At 40.2% G+C, this 21,779-nt stretch overlaps 2 protein-coding genes across 2 annotated transcripts; one reads left to right on the top strand and one right to left on the bottom strand.

Moving 5' to 3' along the window:
- Window positions 1–621: 621 nt before the first annotated feature.
- Window positions 622–11,194, bottom strand: LOC131459870 (isocitrate dehydrogenase [NADP], mitochondrial-like). Its single transcript, XM_058630004.1, has 15 exons — window positions 10,877–11,194; window positions 10,006–10,251; window positions 8,300–8,533; window positions 7,936–7,940; window positions 6,671–6,897; window positions 4,849–4,940; window positions 4,554–4,719; window positions 4,281–4,441; window positions 4,041–4,184; window positions 3,798–3,934; window positions 3,164–3,315; window positions 2,977–3,089; window positions 2,532–2,629; window positions 2,185–2,277; window positions 622–2,072 (listed from the first exon to the last, which is right to left on the bottom strand). Exons 1-15 carry the CDS (start codon window positions 11,039–11,041, stop codon window positions 1,988–1,990), a joined length of 2,118 nt encoding a protein of 705 aa, XP_058485987.1. The 5' UTR covers window positions 11,042–11,194; the 3' UTR covers window positions 622–1,987.
- A 1,346-nt stretch (window positions 11,195–12,540) lies between these two features.
- Window positions 12,541–21,179, top strand: si:ch211-107o10.3 (uncharacterized protein LOC407663 homolog). The gene is made up of 7 exons (XM_058629378.1): window positions 12,541–12,706; window positions 14,006–14,146; window positions 14,849–15,040; window positions 15,177–15,338; window positions 15,838–15,954; window positions 16,099–16,303; window positions 20,127–21,179. Exons 1-7 carry the CDS (start codon window positions 12,631–12,633, stop codon window positions 20,221–20,223), a joined length of 990 nt encoding a protein of 329 aa, XP_058485361.1. The 5' UTR covers window positions 12,541–12,630; the 3' UTR covers window positions 20,224–21,179.
- The last annotated feature ends 600 nt before the right edge of the window (window positions 21,180–21,779 follow it).

The following is a 21,779-nucleotide window of genomic DNA, read 5'->3' as shown; positions in this document are numbered from 1 at the left end:
CACTTGCTCGGAATCCTAGTTTCTATTTAAATACTGTATGTGTGTCACGATGAATGACAAGTCACACTCCAGATGTTTAGCCATGTTGTCAGTGTAACAGTTTATCGTGTGAGAATTTCTCTTTTTTTGATGACAATGCCTGAAAATGTCCATGGCTTCACTTTTTCCATATGACATATTAGTTTGAAAAGTACAGTTTTAGGCCGTACTTTATGTTGGGGAGTGATGGGAAGAGTCTGGACAGGATCCTGCACATTAACGCTGATCTGGTCTGTCGACAGTGGTCTGTAATATACTGTAATTTGAAGCATTGCAGTAAGTTCACAGTATTACAGCTGTTTGTGATGGGCGCTAGTGATGAGGTTGAACAGAGTTATGAGAATTTTCGGAGCACGAGGAAAAAGATTTTCTGGTCTGAAATTGTCTGGTGAACCTGGCTGATGCTGCAGAGAAGACTTGGTGATACTGTTACTGCATGGGAAGCTTCTCAGCAGCAGTGACGAGAAGTGGTTTCTACACATTACTGAATGAACATACTGGATACTTTTGTGTAAATGAGGGAGATTAGATTATAAAAGATTTCAGCGTTTGTCACAAGGGGGTTATTGTGCTCATGAGCAACATTCAACTCAATTTTATTTATAAAGCGTCAATTCATAACATACATTATCCTAAGGCACTTTACATGGAGAGCTCAAGACCTTCAATTCTTTAATTCAGCCATTCAAATCAGGACAGTACATCCCATAGCATTTTACCTGCAAATCATTCATTTTGTGCATTATCTTGGTTTGGCCCCTTTACTCAATACTTATTATGAGCACCTTTATTGTTATTAGAGATGTTTGTTCAGCCATGTTCTTGCCTGGAATGAAGACTGGGTTGTGGCTGGGTCACTCGTAGCCCCAGTTTGAGGTCTTTTGAGCTCTTGACCAGATTTTCACGAGGAATGCGTATGTGCCGTGTTGCACTAAGATTTCCCTCGTCTCTGAAAGACACCCTATTGCACATGCAGGGATGTTACTGAGCAGGTGAAAGGACACTGCCTGGTGTACCTCCATGAAGCTCAGATCAGTGGAGTTCCGCGATGAAGATTGTCCTTCTGGAAGTTTCACCCATCTGCAGACATGATCTCTGGACCTCAGCCAGAGTGACCATCTGGATGTTGGTAACATCTTACTAAGGTCCTTCTCCCCTGATTAGTCACTTTGCCTGAGCAGCCAGCTTCAATAAAAAAACCCTGGCTCATCCAAACTTGTTCCATTTAAGAATTGTGACAGTAATTCCCTGAGTGCAGAGTAATTTAAAGTTAATGTCTTACCTGATTCTTCTAATGTAAATGGTCTGTATTTATAAAGCACTTTTCTAGTCTTGATGACGCTACAGTTTTATGGCTCACTCATTCACATCCATTTACTGCCTTGCCCAAGGACACACCGACATGCAGACGAGCAGAGCCAGGAATCAAACTCACAACCTTCTAATAAGATAGGAGTGCTAGGAGGGATCATGAGAAATCTGAGGCACTCAAGAGGGTGATCATTAAAAAGCCTTCAATAAATTGATCAGTAAATATGACTGGACATCAGATCTATTTACAATTTGTTAAATAATATATTCAGATACTTACAGGAAAGTTCCCCATTTGAATCCTATTGAAGATTCAACAGACTCTAAGCCAGATATTTTAGTGTACTGCAGTCTAGCTCAAACTGATTATGCCTCTGTTCCAATGCATCTTAGTTCCACTTGTTGTGTGTGTGTGTAAAGTGAATGCAACCACACCTACAAATTAATCTTTCCTGGTAAGTGTTTCGATTAATCTTGCCCTCTGAGTGTAAAATATGGCCATTGCGTTGAATTAATATGAATATTAAAGCAAATATGTTACATTTTCAAACTGAAAATTGGTTGTCAGTAACAGTAAAGGCAGAAGTAAAATAAGAAAAAGGAACAATGACTACAGCCATGTTTACTGAGTGTGTCTTCATTTGCTCAGAGCCTTGTCCAGGTTGGTCTTAATAGCATCCAGGAAGTCTGACGTGTTGATGTAATGTTCATCCAGCTTGCAGCTGCAAGGCAACAAGAGCGGGAAGGTTAGCGTTGTAATAAACACACGACACAGAATGTAAGAACATCAGAAACTTTTTTTCTTCTTCCAAAAACCAGGACAAAAACGCTCACTTGCTCAACCCATGGATGCAGCCTGCAAGGTCTTTGGTCATCAAACCACTTTCCACAGTTTCCACGCAGACTTTTTCCAACGTCTGGGAGAAACTGAAGAGTCACAGTGCAGAACAACAACTCAGCGTTTGTGTGTCGTAAAAGAAAACACAAAACTCACTTAAATAAATAAAGTAAATAATGGTTTAAGAGCGTTGAACTGCGATGAGTGATCGAGAACTATGACTGAGAACTGTGGAGGGCAGCATTACATCCCTCAATGTACAGCTTTCTTTTAAATTATTATTATTATTATTATTATTATTATTATTATTATTATTATTATTATTATAAGAAGAGAAACATACTTTATCAGATCAGCATTTCCATCCAGTTTGCCCCTGTGCTCCAGTCCCCTGGTCCAAGCAAAGATACTGGCTATGGGGTTGGTACTGGTTGGTCGTCCCTACAAAGCGAAGTAAAAATTAAAGTCAGTTACTGATCATTCAACATGTCATTGATGCTTAGGATTCCTATCTGCTGACATCACGGTTCACTGAAACAATTAAGTCTCTGCCACATCACAACAGCACATGTATGTTCATATCTCCTAATCCTGTTTACTCAAATTGAATCTCACCTCACACCTGACTCCAAGTGTCTGTGAACGAACCCACAGAAAAATGTGCAAACATTTCCTCATTCTCACATCGGTTCCAACAGGTACAGAACGCACATGTGTACACAGTATTCTTTGCTTGTAAAGTAAAAAAGACCAAAACACTCCAGGCTACGTGACCTGACGGCGCTTACCCTCTGGTGCTCGCGGTAATGCCTGGTGACCGTGCCGTGGGCAGCCTCGGCCTCGATAGTCTTACCGTCGGGACACATGAGGACTGACGTCATGAGACCCAGAGACCCAAAGCCTGACAACACACACAGAGAGACATCAAGTCATTAAATCGACATATCGCTTATCATCCAGTAAACGTGCACTAACCCTGAGCCAGGATGTCAGACTGCACATCTCCGTCGTAATTCTTGCAGGCCCAAACAAATCCTCCAGAGGATTTCAGGACCTGAGCCACCATGTCATCGATGAGACGGTGCTCGTACCAGATCTTCAGCTTGTCAAACTCTGGCTTGTACTTCCTGATGGAGAGACGACAATGAAACAGCCCGAAGGAAGTGATGTAAGCAAGAGAGAGAGTGTGAGAGTGAAATAGTGGAGAGAGAGTTGGTAAACTGACTGTTTCACCCATTTTTTTCCCACTTGGTCAAGTGAAGAATAAACTTAAGATCCTTGTGATGCTGTTTGTGTATTTCACAATATTATGTATTTTCTTATTGAAGACCCTTTACACATAATAACAATTGTTACAATTGACAGAAAGTGAAGAGCAGCATAGGGCTTTTATTTCCTTTGAAGGAAGTGACTTTGACGTCGACTAATAGTCATTTTATTTCAATTTTTTCAATCCCAACTTCCTCTGTTGTTTTGGGAATGAGACATGTGTCTTGGAGTGGAATCTCAAGGCTTCAGTACAGGAGGGTACTTAGCCACCGTCTGTGGTCTGTGACTCGTCCACACAAAGGTCTGAAGTGCAGATCTGCTTAGGAGTCAAGTGACTTACGCCTCAAAGATTTCCTGGAAGATGTCCTTGAAGCGGCCGTCGTAGGCCTTCAGTATGGTGTTTTTGGTGCTCATGTACAGAGGCCACTTCTTCTGGATGGCATACTGGAAGCAGCTGTGAGCAAACCCACTGATGGACTGTGCAAAGGAAATATGAAAGTGCACAAGCATCCGTTTTAACAAATGCTATAAACATGGTTTGTATAATCTCAGGCGGCTTATCTATAAATAAATTCATACTTGCCTCATCAGTGTTGAACATTCCCAGCCCGCAACCCCCAGCGGGGAAGTCATACACCTCCCACTCCCTCTGCTTGCTTCCATCAGCTGGGAAAAACATAATCTTGAACTTCCCGGGCCGGTCAATAACAAAGTCTGTGGCCCTGTACTGTGAAAGTAAAACATCAAACCAGTGTGTGACGCGTCTCTTCTGTTTGAAAACATGCAAACACGCATCAGCAGGTCATTTTATTTGTGTTTTCACCTGATCTCCAAAAGCATGTCTACCAATTGTCATGGGCAACGTCCAACCGGGAACAAGCCGCGGAATGTTTTTACAGAGGATTGGCTCCCGGAAAACTGTGCCACCCAGGATGTTCCTGATGGTTCCGTTAGGACTCTTCCACATCTTCTTTAGCTTAAACTCTTGGGGAACAAAATATTACATATATTATGAGCTTGAACAATGTACATTTATGATTCACTTACATACAAATGTACATACCACAGAATGAAACACAGTTGATGGTAAACTTACCCTCGACTCTGGCCTCATCTGGAGTGATAGTGGCACACTTGACAGCCACGTTGTACTTCTTAGTTGCCAGAGCGGAGTCTATGGTGACCTGGTCATCAGTCTGGTCTCGGTAGGGCAGACCTAGGTCAAAGTACTTCAGCTGAACATCCACGTTGGGCAGAATGAGCTGTCAAAGAATAACAACTGATGTGTCATTTGCACAACAATGCACTACAGTACAACAGAAAAATCGCACATATAAACAAAACCGGATTATGTTCTGTTTTGAGAATTTCTTCTCAAAAGTGCTCATTACCTTCTCTTTGATGAACTCCCATATGATGCGAGTCATTTCATCTCCATCCATCTCCACCACTGGCTGGTCCACCTTGACGCGTGTCGTTGCATCTGAAAAGTGCACAGCTGCATTAATGCTTACGTACTTTGCAGTGAGAGGGTTTCCAGCGACAGCGCAGGGTGATGAAACTGAATATGTGTGGACAAAATGACGTTCTGTCCACTTACAACACATTTAGCAGAGGGCTCATTTTCAAACGGCCCACATTGGCATGATTCCATTGCTTTACATTGTAAAACACGGCCTTTTATTACATCACTTGTGGCCTCGAGTAACTAACATCTAACAGTTACAGGAACAAACAGCACTGAAGTTTGTCTTGTATCACTTTCACTTCTGAGTTCACACTTAGTGCTGACGACGTCTCGACAGGCCGGTGCCAGTATCTTGTGCAGACTCCATAAGATCACTTTGTGTTGTTGTCGTTGTCATCGTCTTTGCTTGCAAACTTCTCGCAGGTTTCCCACTGTGTTCACTTTCAAGATGCTATATTTGTATTATGCTGAGATGACACTGGGACTATAAGAACTACATTACTGGTAATGATGCGACATTTTTATCAAGTATACGACAAGGCTGTAAAGACTGAAATCCACTTTCGGTCTGGTTTTTACGTCAACTTGTTTCCTCTACTGATGTAGATGGACATTTACAACTGACAATTTACTTTTTCTTTCTAGTGACTGACTGTAGCATAAATAAACACAAAATCTGCCCAAATATTATTCACATTTGTTTCAGCAGATCAGAGGAAACAATCGAAGAAGAAAAAGAAGAAAGAAGACGACCATGTAGCCATGGCCGGCATATGATGTTGCTTTCTGGTAGATGTTTGGCCAGATGTTTGTTTTTTTTCATTTGAACCGTTCAATAACAATGATACACTGACTGTCAAAATAAAAGTTTGGATGTATTTAGCAGCAAAAATCAGGTTTCTGAGAACAATGACTTTAGGGCGATACAAGTACATTAGATAATGTTTTCCAATCTCTCTCTTAGTCTACTTTGTGCCATTAATGAAACTGTATTATTAGTTAATAGTTAATACATCACAATGTTGGTATAAGAAGATTTGAGACGGTTTTCTTGTCCTTATTTTTTCCATGACTGACAAAGTGAGGCACCGGCAGTGTCTCAGAGACTTCACTGTGTCACTGAGTTCACACGTGGTTCACACTTCAGCTTTCTGTCTGTGTCTAAGTAACACACACAATGACATGTAGGTGGTTCTTCATCTACTGATGCAAAGCAGAGATACTTTTATACATTTGGCTTGTTCAGTGTTGTAATGTAACCGAGTACAAATACTTCATTACTGTACTTAAGTATAGAATTCACACATCTTTCATACCCACTGCAACATGGATTTAAGTGTTTAGTGCTCAAATACATAAAGACAGAGTAGAAACAGGAATTGAACCCACAACCTTCCAGGTGAAAGACAACTCTCCCTACCACTGAGCTACAACGGCTCAATCACAAGTACATTTTATATCAGAAAACTACTTTTGATACTTAAGTACAGTAAACGTCATATCCTTAAAAGACTTTTACTTAAGTATTATTATAAAAAGGGACTTCAACCTATAAGACTGGGCTTATTCTTATTTATCTACAAAACGTATATTTCCTGAATAGAATCAAAGCCGATTGATATTAATGGGAGAGATGCAAACTCCGAGTTAACGTATAAATGAGGCCCTAATGTCCGAAATCAGCCCGATTAATTGGCCTGACCGATGACTCGGTCTGCCTATTGTCTGAGTGGTGGAGGACTCACAGCTCCTGCGGTGGCAGACAGCGGCTGATGTCGGCAGCACAGCGGCGGGAGTGAGAGGCGGCAGCGCGGCAGCTGCACTTGTTCTCCACCCGGTCCTCAGAGACTTCAGGTAGCCCGCCATGTTTGCTGGTTCCACGCACGCAGTATGAATGAACCAGTGCCCGGTAAACCGGTGATGCCACACGTAGACTCTAATGGATCTCGCACACAAACACACGTCAGCAAACCTGCGAGAGAGCACCAATCACGGGGAAGTGTACTCAAGTTCATTCGCGTGCTTTACGTGTGTGTCTGTAAAGTTGAATTTAACAGCAACTTAAAGCTCCAACCAGTGGAAAAATACGTTTATTTTAGTCACTTTTAACCTGGTTCGCAGTAATAGTTGCAAACCTAAAAGTACATGGGGAAAAGACATGATTTAAATCAATGTTTTAGTAAACTTAATTGATTGTGAAATGCTGCCCCCAGGGTGCTGCAGCACCCCCTACTGACAAGGGGTGGAACACAGCTGTGTAAATAATTTGGTTGTTTTTCTCCTCTTCTTTATCAGAAACTGAATAAAAATAATTTAAAATCGTGATTGATAATTTGCTAGTCCGATAATATATTAAAACATGTTTTTAAGTATGTTGAATTATTAGTTTCCACCAATGCGGTGGTCTCAATCTCAATGAGCGACGAGAAATTAACTTAAAAGCAACAATAGTTATGATGATATTTCACATAATTAAAGTGTTTATGATATGGAACAATACAGTTGACAAAAAAAACACGAAATGAAAATTAAAAATTAAGTAAATATTTACATATGGACAACTGTAATAAAAACACAAAATAAACTCATGTATATATGTACATGTTTATATGTATGTATATATAACTTCCACCTGCACATTGAAGTTCTCGTCCAGACACAGCATGCTTTAAAGAATATTTTGACATATTAATTTCAAAACTTTCAAAATACATTGCGTCTCTACTCAAACACTGTGTGCACTGAAAGCTTCAAATATCACGTCATGTTCGTAAGTTGCTTTTGGGAACATGGCTATTCTCCAAATCATGGCCCCTAAGACATGTTACACACATTACACAAATTAATGATATATGACAATGATAAGAACAACTTTAAGCAGTTCAGTTATGGTTCTCCGGTAAATTTTATTGAAATCTGACACATTATATAGATGAAAATCAGACAAATAAACTGAACACAACTGTTTGGGTGGAAAAAAAACACTGCCAACGACATTTGGACAGTTTACGTTGCCTGTTAATATAAAACATAGGAATTAAACTTACTGGATCAGTAACAAAAAGATGAGACACATGTCAGCAGACGAATTAAAATAAACTCCCAACAATTTTTCAAGGCACTTTGAGTGAAATAGACTAGGACATGATAAAGATTGACTACTTACGTTATAATGGTATAAACAAATTGAACAAAAACACTACTTTGGTCTCGATCATCGAGAGCTGTCACTCTCATTCAAATCCATTTTATGCTGCATTTCTTATAATAAATAATCTGTGCAAGATTTGTGACATAAGCACGAGTGGTACTTCTTTTTAACACAACTGAAACGAGAGTTTCTAAGACTTTTAATTTCTAGTCTAGACGTTCTAAGTGGTGGTTGCTACAGAGCCTCCTTTCTTCTCAGAGAAGAAGCTCCTTAGCAGCACGACTTGACCGATGCTGATGACAAACAGCAGGAAGGTTTCTCCCATGGACCAGTATGTCACTCGCTGGTGGAGGAGCTCCGCGTTCAGGCGGTCGTGCGCCTCTCTCAGTCTGTACCATGTCTGTGAGTCAGCCACCACCTTCAGAACCTCATGAATGGAGACACAAGACGACTCCAACTGAAAATAGAAAGGTCGACATACTGTAGCATATCCATAAACACGGTTAAAATAAACAAGCTGCTCCCCACACAGTAATTGGCCAAAATCAAACCTACACATAGCACAGTATACTGTACATCAGCTCACTCCACTTTAATTATTACTTAAATGAATAAATAAAGTATATTCACACCTTTGACTGCATGTGTCAGGTATTTTAGGGTATGAAAAGCATTTTTTGTTGTCCTTAGATTACCCCCTCTCTAGGGGGTCACCATAGCAGTTGATCCACATTTCCCATCCTATTTATCTGGGCTTGGGATCGGCACATGGAAACAGGGGTCCCCAGCCCTTGTCCTAGTGGGAACTTGAACCAGCAACCGTTCGGTAAAAAGACCCCTGTCCTGCATATTTTAGATGTTTCCCTGCTATAACACACCTGATTGAAATGAGTGGTTCGTTGTTAGGCTTTTGCAGAGCTTAATAACGAGCTTATTATTTTAATCAGGTGTGTTGGAGCATGGAAACATCTAAAGCATGCAGGACAGGGGTCCCCGAAGGACTGGAAAACACCCCACTTTGCTATGGGCTTCTCCTATGAAAAGCCCATGTAAAGACTTATCCTGATGATAACTCTGGCTCCACCTTGTGGAATTAATAGAAATGCCCCCTCTTCTGAAACTGAACTTGTCATATTGTAACCACGACTGTTTTACTGCACAGGATGTCACCTAAAGCATTTATTAGTGAGGGCAACTCAATAAACATACATAGCATTTGCTACAGCTTCACTTTGAATCCTCATCCGAACACATCACTCCGGTCCCAAAAGACAGGCTTACTTGTGGATCCCAGAGTGTGTAAGAGCAGAATGGGAGGCAGAGCCTTCACTTACCAGGCTCCTGTCCTGAGGAACCAGCTCCTAGTGACAGTTCCGGAGGCGGACACTCTCTCTGAATTTAAAGTTAACTTAAAATCGTCCTTTTTCATAAAGCTTATAATGGCTCACAGAAACCTGAACCATCTCTTAGTTAGGCTGCTATAGACCTAGACTGCTGGGGGAATACCTGTGGTGCACACACACTCACTCTCTCACACTCAAGGGTATGAATATGACTTAATTATATGCCACTAACCTTGATCTTTCTCTCCCTAGTTTAAAATAACATTGTAGTGCTATAAACATGGCATAACTGATTCAGAACGGTCTTGTCTAAACTTCTAAATTGATACAACTGTTGTATTTCTTTCTTGAATGTGAACATTTGTATTTTCATGCCATCGTTTGCTCAACAAATTGAATTTAAAACTGTTGGTATATTTGATCTTTTCGGAACATTGGCTCGCTTCAGTTGACCTACCGTTTACCCACCCACAGTTTGAAACAACCAGTTAACAGCCACAGACTGACTTGCTTTGAGAGTTTCTACTGACAACGTGAACCGACCTGGCACAATTGTAATGCATACAGTTCCTCATACTCACTGTACCTGTGTCAGTGCTGTGTGACTCGTCATGCCCGGCATGAGAGGTTGCTCGTCCCCGTAGCGGAAATCCATATACACAGTTTTATGGGTATAGGAGGAGAATTCATTGCTGAAGCAGACCTGGTAGACTCCCTTCATAGTTGTGGTGTGAGTGAAGCGGTCATACATCTTCTTCTCCTCATTATACAGGACATTGTTCTGAGGATCTGTGACAAAGCAGTCCACATCATAGCTGCCTCCTGCAATGACCTAAAGAAGAGAAGAATAGTGCCTATGAGCAGCATGTGTATGACAGGACGTCTGCATGGCAACAAAGCTGGAACATATGGAGTTTTGCAGGAATGTATGGAGGACAGTGCAATGTTTTGCTGGCTAAAAACTGACCAAGCCCAGCAGTAGAGCTCTGTTTGAAGCTTTATGCATAAACATATTTGCAGCAGTTACATATATAAGACTTTGCATTGCACTGTTGACTGAAGGATACAGTAACATGGCAGTTTCAAACAGCTGTCACTCCCTCTGCAGGTTTTGACAGCAAGTCCAAAACAATATTTAGTCATGGACTGTTGTTGGTCCATAGGTGGCCTATATTCCACTGAGTGTGTGTTTCTGCAGCTATTATTTATATAAAAAATGTTTAAGTCACACTCACATAAAAAGTCACTCAGACGTTGTTGTTGTTTTTATTATTATTATTATTATCATTATTATTATTATTTAAATATAAATGCAATTGTGGTAATAAACTGTATAAACAATGAGCACTAGTTATTTTTCATTTATTTTCTACATACCTAGAACCAGGCAACACACACCTCTCACATTACAAAGTATTCGCCGGTGGAAAAACGCAGCATCTGTCACAGAAACTTACTTGAAAGATTAAGTCAAACGTCACGTCTTTCTCTAGGTCTTCGTAAAAACACAGCTTCTCGTTGTCAGGGAGCGCAAACGTCAGCTCACCCGCAAACACATGCAACAGCTGCAGCTGCAGGAGCAGCAACAGCGGCAGCAGAGAGAGAAGAGCCGGGGAGAACATAGCGAACTAAAGTGCACAAAGTCTCACAAGCTGCTCTTTGACTGGAGGTAGCTCTGACGTGGCGCGAGCACAGAACACTTCCGGTGCAGCTATAGTTACTGTTTGTTTGTTTTTTTGTCAAATGTCATGCTGCTGCTTTTTTGTGTGTGAACCTACATAATAAAAAACGCTTAAAGACGAAAAATAGACAACGTAATATCGCGATACTTTCTCTTTAATAGCATCGCAGCATCTAATGTCTAATGTCTAGAATCATAAAGTGTGTTAGAGCTCCCCTAGAGGCCATGTTGAGTACTTCACATCTACATCGAAACTCATAGTTCATGTAGTCACTGACAAACAACAATGACAACACGTGAAATAAAAGGTGTAACGAATATTGATGTTGACAACACAAAAATGTAATGAAATTATGGAGCAGTTTTATAGCACATCTAATTTAATAGCACAGATGGAGGACTTTTAATTTGAAATTTCTCAAAATTGATACAGTATAACAGATGACTTTCAGAACATTGGTAGTCAGAGATGTCCTTAACTGTAAGTCATTGCCAGAAATAATAGCGTATTTAATCTTTATAACACGTCTAATATTCAGTTTTTACTCGCATTAACATACAGGTGTGTGTGGGGGGGATGGACTTTAATTTGAAAATTGATACAGCAAAACAGAATGGTTTTCAGAATGTCTGTTATCGTTGAATTTCTGGATTTGTAAGTAATTGCCAGAAGGTATGGAGCAATTTGTTTTTATATTACCTATTTTTTTTTTTTTTTTTTTTAAATAAGCAAGTTTTACAGACAAACGTGGGTCTTTTATTTTGAAATTTAATTATGTAAGTATTCAGAGATATCCTGGAGTGATATAAACTTTAATTATGGAGCCATTTGTTTTTTTAGTTTCACCATTTCAGAATTTATTTGTGTAATGTTTTCAATTGGCCGCAGTGATTTGCTGATATGGACAGTATTATACGCTTTTTAACGTTTTGTTTTAAAAACCGGATGTCACTAACCCTGCGCTCGATCTGAGGTGCTTTGATGCTTCTACCGTAAGGGCTAGAATACGGGCGCACTCAAAATTTAGTGTCGTCTGGTTTAACGTTTCAGTTATTTAAGTCATACAAATGGGCAGGTGTGGGACATTTAATTTGTAATCTCTCTAAGCCTATACAGCAAAACCGATTACACACAGTCAGATCCATAATTCAATGATATTCAGTATTATGACTTTTACCATACCGGATATAATACTGGGTCACTGCAATTCGGCTGGTATGACTGGGTTCCCTCGGTCCTGAAATAATTTTGACAACCTTCAGTTTAGGATTCAACAAACGCCCAGAACATAATTAACTGCAAACAAATGCATCAGCAAAGCTGTTATTTTATACGTTGGTTATTTTGGCATTGAATGAAACGTATATGACTCTTATGTTGAAAATACCACTCCGTGCACACCACGCCCCCACTTCCGTTCAGGACATCGTCACACTATTAAATAAAGTAGACGGCTATTTTCCGTCGTCGGTGTTTTCTGTGTGCTAACAGAAAACTGAAGTTGGTTGATTTGTAACTATCTCAAAAACATGCAGAACCACCTTGAGGTAATAAAGGACTTTGCAGAGACTCATGTGGTCGCCCTCTCTCTTGCCTTTGTCGCAGGTAAATCAACTATTTGATGCTAAGAATACTGCAGCACTTTATACATGGCAACAATGTGCTATGTCGTACTTGTAGTAGTAGCATTGTCATCTTATTTCTGTAGTAATCACCAAGCAATAGCTTGGTGTAATAATAACAATAGAACATGCTTGTGTGACATAAGTGAGGATGTATTTTCATACGTTTTCATTTATTACACTAATGGTAGCCTTCAGTAATTGTTATTACCTGGATATTACTTAACTAAACTACAACAACATAGTTTTATTTTGTCCTTGACCCCACACAATGCTGTGTCACATTATTAATGTAAACTTAGTTCCATCGGGGTTCACACGGTGGGTGTAGTGGTTAGCACTCTCGCCTTGCAGCGACAAGACGTGGGTTCGAGCCCCGGTTGGAACAAGGGCCTTTCTGCATGGAGTTTGCATGTTCTCCCCGTGTGTGCGTGGGTTCTCTCCGGGTTCTCCGGCTTCCTCCCACAGTCCAAAAACATGCTATGTGGGGATTAGGTAAATTGGACACTCTAAATTGACCATAGGAGTGAGTGTGAGAGTGAATGGTTGTTTGTCTCTATCTGTGTGTGTGTGTTGCCCTGCGATGGACTGGCGAACTGTCCAGGGTGTACCCCGCCTATCGCCTGATGTAGCTGAGATTGGCACAGCAACCCCCGCGACCCTCTGGCAGAGGATAAAGCGGTAGATGATGATGACTAGTTCCATCGGTTGCTTCAGGTTCAAGGTCCTAAGGACCTGTTTGTTCTTATGGCTACAACATAAACTGGTCCCTCATAGGATGATTCAGGTTAGACAGAAGTTACCCATGCCAGCAAATGAAAGAGAAAGTAAGAACAGTGGAATTCACTAACTATTATTTTAGTTAACACCTCACCAGCTGTTACAAAGACTGTCCCCTCTCTGTTGTTCCATCTCTAGCTCTAGCTCTCTCAACCAGGTAAGGGTGTGGTACCACTCCTTCCGCTGTTGTTGTTTAGCAACAGCTTGTTTTACAGTTTAGGAAAGCAAACTTCATAACAGACATCTTGTTGCTATTTCACCTCCCAGACCAATACACAGCTTGTCCTGATTGTGATTTCAGTGACAACATATTTTAAATTCAAATGATACTGGTTGCGTTTGATGAAAGAAATTTCTTTCCAACCACCGTAATGTTGGTACAAATAAATCAGTTATGATGCCTTTGCCTGAGATCGAGACCTTCAAAGTGGTCTTGACCAAGAGCAGACAAATATTGGTCTCTCAAGTATTGCAATACTTACCAATAATGTGGTGTATTCAGGTGCCAGTGTGCTGGGCTTCCGTAGGTGGATGGCTGGGAATGTGTGCCGGAGCAAGGTCAGACTGGATGGGAAAACAGTCCTGATCACAGGAGCCAACACTGGCATTGGGAAGGAGACGGCCCTGGACATGGCCCATCGGGGTGAGTCACTCATATTTGTTTACTTTCTTTCTGTAAGTGCTGATTAGTGTTGTTTTTATGCTGAAGCGTGTCATTGGAGCTCTGGGCCCTGGGAAAAAGGGTCCTGGGTGGGATCTACATGTATAGTATACTGTGTAGATGTATAAAAAATGCTGTAAAGTATGAATGTGTTCACAAATATAAATTCATATTGTTTTCTAAAATGCATAGTGAGCTACAGTAACAAAAGAAAAATCTAAATCAAATCTTTGAAATAATTATTGTTAACCCTTACACTTGAACAATAGCCAGGCGCTGGCTCTCTTAAAACTGGAGTGGAACCCTGAATTTCATTGTTGAAACACGTGTTTGTTTGTGTTCCACATCAAAAAATATCTACTGTGAAAAAAGTCTATTACATGAGGTTTATTGTACATACAGCTTGTCCTCATAATTTCAAGAAAATATCCACACTTTAGTGTAAATCTGAAAGTAGCTTATATTTCTCAGGCATTTTTGGGAGCCCCCTCTCAGTTTCGGGCCACACGCAGTTGCCTTTACCTACTCTATTGTAGTGCCCCTGTTTTTATGTAGCTCCTTTGTTATCAACTATAACAATCTTTCAGGTTATATGAGTTTAATTAAATCATGACCAGTTCTTCAGCACTACTTTCACTGTCAGTGTTTTAATCTTAAATTCTATTTATGAACATCTTTATCAAGGGGCCAGAGTGATCCTAGCCTGCAGGGACATGACGAGAGCCCGCATCGCCGCTGATGAGATCAGGCAGAAGAGTGGGAACGGCAATGTGGTGGTGAAAAAACTGGACCTGGCCTCACTGCAGTCTGTCAGAGACCTAGCCAAAGACATCCAGGAGAGCGAGGAACGCTTGGACATCCTTATCAACAATGCAGGTATTTAATGTGGCATACTGTGACACTTCAAAGCAATAATAAAAACGAATCATACTATGTGTGGTGTGAAAACCAACCTAACTTTTGAACCGGTGATGGAGCAGTTGCACATGTGTTTTTTTGTTGTCTCTTGTAGGCATCATGATGTGTCCTAAGTGGCAGACAAAGGATGGCTTTGAAATGCAGTTCGGTGTCAACCATCTGGGACACTTCCTCTTCACCAACTGTCTCCTTGACCTGCTGAAGAAGTCGACTCCAAGTCGAATTGTCATTGTCTCCAGCCTAGCACACGAGAAAGGTAAAGGAAGTGTTCGGACATCATAATTCATCATCATTCATCACCATGAATTGAATTGATAAGATATTGACATATTAAGTGCTGCCATTTCCATGAACCAGCCTGAGACCCTAATAAGAATTTGTTTGACGCTTGGCCTCACCACTGGACAGCTTTTTATAGAGAAAATCAGCATTTTTAGCTCATGGGCACACAGGAGCTTCTGGTCTATCTGAACAATGGATTTCTAACACCGAAGACACAACATAACTTACTGCAGTAGTGGATAATCAACTTCTTTGTGCTGTGTGTGACTGGTAGAGCAACAGAGCAGTTTACAATCAGAAAAAGGCTGTCTAACAGCCAGAAAAAGACTTAAGCAGGTGTAGTTTTAGTATTATTATTATTATTTATTACTATGAACGGTGACGTGCTCGGCAAATTTAGTGTTTCCCTTTAGAATATATCTTTGTTGTTTTGCTCTCTTTGCTCACTATGTTTTGGTTGATGTTTGTCGCAGGTCAAATTCACTTTGATGACATCAACCTGGATAAAGACTACACACCTGACAAGAGCTACCGCCAAAGCAAGCTGGCCAATGTGCTCTTCGGCAGAGAACTGGCTGCAAGACTGCAAGGTTGTCTACATTGCACACTACGCCCCATGAACATAGTGTTGTTAGAAATTATACTCAGTACATACTATGAACCAGATACCATCAGGTTAAGGGAGGAAAACACTGCCAACACTAATCCATGATCTGATGTATCCCTCTCTTTAGGAACTGGTGTGACAGTGTACAGCCTTCACCCCGGGGTCATCCGCACAGAGTTAGGCCGCCATTTCTTTCCTAACTTAGCGCTGTGGAAGAGGATCATAGCGATTCCATTGGCAATGCTTATAAAAACTCCCTGGGAAGGAGCCCAGACCACCATCTACTGCGCTGTGGACGAGAGCCTGGCAAATGACAGCGGCCTCTACTACAGGCAAGTACATCTGCATCAAATCTATGACATTCATTTGAATCTCCTCCTAATAATATGTCTTACTAGTTTGATGACAAGTGCAGGGTTAAAGTTGAGCCTCCCTATGATGGATTTTGGTAAATTGTATTCCAAAGAGGCCATGTTTGAGAGAAGTGAAGATAATAAGATTACTTTCATTTTAATGTTAGATTTCTAGAATATAATCCAAGTCTTCACTGTGATTTGTTCCTCATATTGTTTGTCATATTATGCTCTTCATATGTCAGTAGGTGGCAGTAAATGGCTGTGACTTCAGTGGAGAGGGTCAGTAAGTGAATACAGGGTCGTACAAAGAAACTGAGCCAAGATGGTTGCTCTTTGCGCTTTATAACTGAGCAACTTTTCAGAAACAACCGTCTGTTTGGTTTTGTGGTCGCAAGTTTCTAAATTATGTTTAAACCAAATTTAATGGTAAATGGTAGTTTCATGGTGCTTGGCCTTGGAGATGGCTGATAATATGGCCCAGTCCCATTGTGAGCAACTGCTCTGTGGGGCATTTGTTAAGGGTGCTGTCCATACACTATGTATAAAAAGTGGACATAGTCTTCTGGTTGCAAATTCAACTCATACCTGCACATCACCAACTGTCCACTATGTGCTGTACTTTATCATCTATTTTCCTGTAAATGGGAATGCAATTTTCTAAAAGGCCATCATTATCAATTGAAGAAGAGCTGAAACAATTAATTGAGACCATTCATTTGTCATTAACATGTTTACTGATGTTCAGTGTTTGGAACGTTACTTTAAAAAAGTAATTAGTTATAGTTACTCACTACTTGTTCCAAAAAGTAACTGAGTTAGTAACTGAATTACTCTATAATAAAAGTAACTCGTTACCAGGGAAAGTAACTATATGCGTTACTGTTAAAAAAAAGTTGCTATATGTCAAAGAATTTGGATTTTGTTGTGTAGTTTTCACAAGTCAGTTGAAATGAGTAGAACAGACAGATGTTTGAACATAACTTTCTATATTTATTGCACGTTGACAGACAGCAAGATGTTTATCCTGCACTTCAAGTATTATCTTCGTAAGAAAAGTAAACAGTTACACCATATAAAGATAAAGCATTTAACTCTAGCAAATTAAATCAAACTCTCTCAACCTGAGACAACAAAAGTAAACTTTTAAACAACAAAAAAGTGTGTTTAGCTCTGTAGTCTTATTCTTAATTAAATAAGTCAAACTCTCAATAATCTGTGTTTTTGGCAACTAACTTTGTAGATGCGTGTGCCGTTGTGAGATGCTTCATTAAATTAGAATTGCTTACAATGGATGTCGACAAAGTTTTTGCTCCGGGACATAATGTACACATTACATGTACGTTCTTGCCTTTGATCACAATGAACCTGAAGAAGTGATTTTATCGCCACAAATAATGAAAATGCCAACTTTACATCGGAGTCCTGACTCGCCATCTCTGCTGCTTCATCGATTCTCTGTTTAGCTGTTGTGTGTGTGTGTGTGTGTGTGTGTGTGTGTGGCGTGTATGCTGGAATGCGTGAAACGTGACTTTGCCTTGGTCAATCATAATCGCTTACCTCGTTATTAACCCACCTCCTCACTCGCTGTGAGCCAGGGGTGCGTTGGGATTACACAGTTTATTCAATCAATGCATAGTAACGCACCGCATTTTACGTCCAGTAACGTTAACGGTGCTGTAACGACGGGAAAAGTAATTACCTAACGCGGTTCTTTTAAACGGCGTTATTCCAAACACTGCTGATGTTATAAATCAAATGAGAAGTAGCTTAATTTTCCCATTGACTTCGGTTTGACTGGATCTCTTTTGCAACCAGGAGAGTCACCCCTTGGTGGGTTACTGCTACAGCCATCCTGCTTCCCTGGGCTTGACTTGACATCCGTTTTTAGAAAAGTCCTGAGTGACTTTTGTGGACATTTATGTTTTCACATATAGCTCCTGCTGACAAAGTCTCTGGTCTGAAAGCAGCTTACAGTTCTCTGCCATTTTCAGGGGCCCCCTTTCAGCTTAGGTTCCCAGGCAGTTGCCTGCTTTCCTTACCCTGTTGCAGTGCCCCTGTTTTCATGCAGCCTCTTGTTATCAATTCTACATTATTTACTGATTTATATTAGTGCAGAATATCTGGTCATAAAAGAAAAAACTGAAAATATATTTGGAGATTGAGCTATAAGGACGAGCAGAGACCATAGTAAGTGAGCCTGTAATTAGTGTTGTATAAAATACTTAAAAGGGATACTTGAGTATCTTACTAGAAAATGACTTTGGTAAAAGTTGAAGTCACTTAAATTAGTAAAAGTCTTAAAGTAAATGACTCTACTTAACTATCAAAAGTAATTTTCTGATAAATTGTACGTTGTCTTTCAAACGGGAAGGTTGTGGGTTCTATTCCTGGCTCTGCTACTCTATATGTGTCATTGAGCAAGACACTTCACCCCAAGTTGCAGCGTGTGAATGGGTATGAAAGATGCGTGAAATGGCAAAACTGTAGTGTAAAGCAACTCATCAAGACTAGAAAAGCTCTATATAAATACAGACCATTACCAACTCTTCTTCTGATTTTATTTGGTAGTAATGAGTAATAATGATAGTTAGGGGAAATATAGTGGAGTAAAAGTACACAATTTATTTTCGTAAATGTAGTGGAGTAAAAGTTGCTAGAAATGTAAATACTAAGTACAGAAGTATTTGTACTTTGTTACATTACAGCCCTGCCTGTAATGCATGGACTGGATTTATAACAATACAGGTTTTTTTGTGCATTACAGTTTTTCTCAGTCGCTTTGGTGCTTTTCTCAGATCAGAATGGAAATTCTCATAACTATTAGTTGAACCTCCACAACATTTAGTCATTTGTGCACATCATAGTAGCAATTTCTTCTTCCTCTGAACACATTGCCAATGCTTTTGGACACGTATCAGTTGCTTTCATACAATTCTCTGCTGTTTTATAACATTATCATTTGCTTATGTCATGTCAGTCAAAATGAACTATACTTATGGATGCTGTCGTTCCCAATAAAACTAATAGTCTTCATTTCATTGCTTGAGACATTACATACAAACCTCAACTCCAGGAGATACTTTCCTCGCTGCATTGCAAGGGATGACCTGACGTTATGTGATGTAGATGAAAATATGTGGCCAGACAGACAGGAACGTCTGGATGTGCCAGAATGATTTACCTATGTTCACTTACAATATGTACTGTTATATTGTTCATATTTGTGCACAGCTCTACCAAAAGGGTGTTTCTCATGTTTGTTCTAAATGTGACTGTAGTGTATTTTTCTTTTGCACAATGCTGGAGAATTGCAAAGAGCATATACAGTAAAAATGTGAAATATTCAGTGTCTTGTACTCACTTACTCGCCTAACTACAGCAATGTGTAACTTTACTGTAGTTTTCAAATGGCTGTAAAAGTAGTGTATAGTGCTGTCTTGAGCATTTTCAGGTAGTGTAACCGAGTTCTGACCTTTTTTTGCGTCGGAAATCACTGAGAGAATAAACTGTCATAATGAAAACTTGACAAAGCCATTTGACTATCTAGTTCATAAACGATGGTGTCAAGACTTCTCATTTTGAAGACACTGGCAGTTTCATTGACACGAATACTTGGACTATCCATTTTGAGCAAGTGACGTGCTTTGTGCAAATGTGAATAGTGATGTGAGAAAAGCACCAAAGCGACTGAGAAAAACTGTAATGCACAGAAATGAGTGAACTCCAAAGACCAGGATTTTATGGTTAAGAAATTGTTAAGTAAACAATGTTCTTCTCTTTTATTTCTTCCACTGTGCAGTGACTGTGCCCCTAAAAAGCCGGCACCACAGGCCCTGGACGATGCTGCAGCCAAGAAGCTGTGGGACCTCAGTGCGTCCATGGTTGGTCTGGCGTAAACACATGTGTCTGTCCTGGCTCTACCTGCTCCTTCTCCTGCTGGAGTGAGTGGCTGTGTTTACATGGGTATCTTGTATGCACCTTGTAAGACATTACACTAATCAATCATGCTTCACTCTTTTACAAAATTTAATCACAACTACAAAATGTTGCACTATTTAATCTACAACATTTATCAGTTGATTTAATATTAAAACTCTGTGCTCTGCCTAATCAGTTTGTATATGTTGGTGCTATATGCTCAGTTAAACCCGGTGATACTTGCTTTATAATCTACCGTCTTGGCTGATTGATTGTATGTCATACAATGAGCTTTGAACATGTTTTGGTTTGTAGTGCTGAGCTGCTTGTGGGGCAAACTCATTTATTTTTTTCCCCCACCATATGATTATGCTGCAAATTGCAAGAGACATTTAAGGCTTCAAACTGCTGTGTTTAATCACGCCATCGCACAATAATTACCACCATGCAGCGGGGTGATTGTACAGATTCTGTAAAAACACACTCTCAGAAACGCTGGAAAGCAATACTACAGTTTAACTCTACAAGCGAAGGAGGGTGAGAGCCGATTTGTGACCAGGTTGAAGAGGCAAGCTGACACGGTCATGAAGTGTCACTTAAAGGCTGGTAAGTGACCTTAAGTGCTGGCAGTGGTGAGGAGATTGTTGCTCCTCAGAGGAGATTTGATCCTCCGCCTTGTGTTGAGAGGGAGTGCGCAGGAGATCCACATAGACTCGTCATGTTACTCATGTGCTCTTTGTGTGTGTGTGTGTCTGTGTGTGTGTGATTCTTGTAGGCATGGTGGATGACGTTTGTTGTATCATGACATGATATTTCTGGTGTTTTCTTTCTCTTGAAGTGAAGATTTAATGATGGGCCTGTTAACAAAGTGTAAAACAGGGTTGACAACACTAATGTAAAACCTCCGGCAATAAATGTTTATGATAAAAAATTATTCTTAAGTTATTATTATTCCTTATTATATGGTATATTGTGAAAGAAAAGTTGTGGTTTTTTACACTAATTAGTGACTATCCCTAAACTCATGTTGAACCCTATATAAGGAAAATTGTGATATGTGAATATTGGCCACACAAATAAAATATGATTTAATTTGACGGATTGTTTTATTGCTCAGATAGACTCAGACTTTCTTTTACATACAACATGATCTGCATATCGCTTACATATGTATTCTTTTAGTTATTATCTCAGCAGTGAGTAATTTATTGGTGTTGATCTATCTTGAGGCAACTGGTCTTAAGAGATAAATTGAAGATGTTCTCTAGAGAAGAGCCTCCATTGCATCTCCTGGATGAGTGACAACCTTCGCAGATATGTTGATCCATCTTTTTGTATTAACATATAGTATAACCCAGTGTTTCCCAACCCTGGTCCTCAGGGAGCGCTGCCCTGCTCCAACACACCTCGTTATCAGACTTCTGCAGAGCTTGATGACGAGCTGACTATTTGAATCAGGTGTGTTGGAGGGAGTTAGTGTTCTCTGAGGACCTGGGTTGGGAAACACTGGTATATCCATCCATCTTCTACCGCT

Source organism: Solea solea, chromosome 5 (genome assembly GCF_958295425.1).
Source record: "Solea solea chromosome 5, fSolSol10.1, whole genome shotgun sequence".
NCBI classification, from domain to species: Eukaryota; Metazoa; Chordata; class Actinopteri; order Pleuronectiformes; family Soleidae; genus Solea; species Solea solea.
The sequence above is the reverse complement of the archived record's forward strand: the minus strand, read 5'-3'. Positions and strand labels throughout refer to the sequence as shown.

Coding starts and splice junctions, on each gene's coding strand:
- LOC131459870 (XM_058630004.1), bottom strand. CDS start 11,041: ATGTTCTCCCCGGCTCTTCTCTCTCTGCTGCCGCTGTTGCTGCTCCTG. Junction 3,316..3,797: donor TTCCAGGAAATCTTTGAGGC/GTAAGTCACTTG, acceptor TCTCTCCATCAG/GAAGTACAAGCCAGAGTTTG. Junction 2,073..2,184: donor TGCATCCATGGGTTGAGCAA/GTGAGCGTTTTT, acceptor GTTGCCTTGCAG/CTGCAAGCTGGATGAACATT.
- si:ch211-107o10.3 (XM_058629378.1), top strand. CDS start 12,631: ATGCAGAACCACCTTGAGGTAATAAAGGACTTTGCAGAGACTCATGTG. Junction 15,339..15,837: donor CAGCCTAGCACACGAGAAAG/GTAAAGGAAGTG, acceptor TGTTTGTCGCAG/GTCAAATTCACTTTGATGAC. Junction 16,304..20,126: donor GACAGCGGCCTCTACTACAG/GCAAGTACATCT, acceptor TCCACTGTGCAG/TGACTGTGCCCCTAAAAAGC.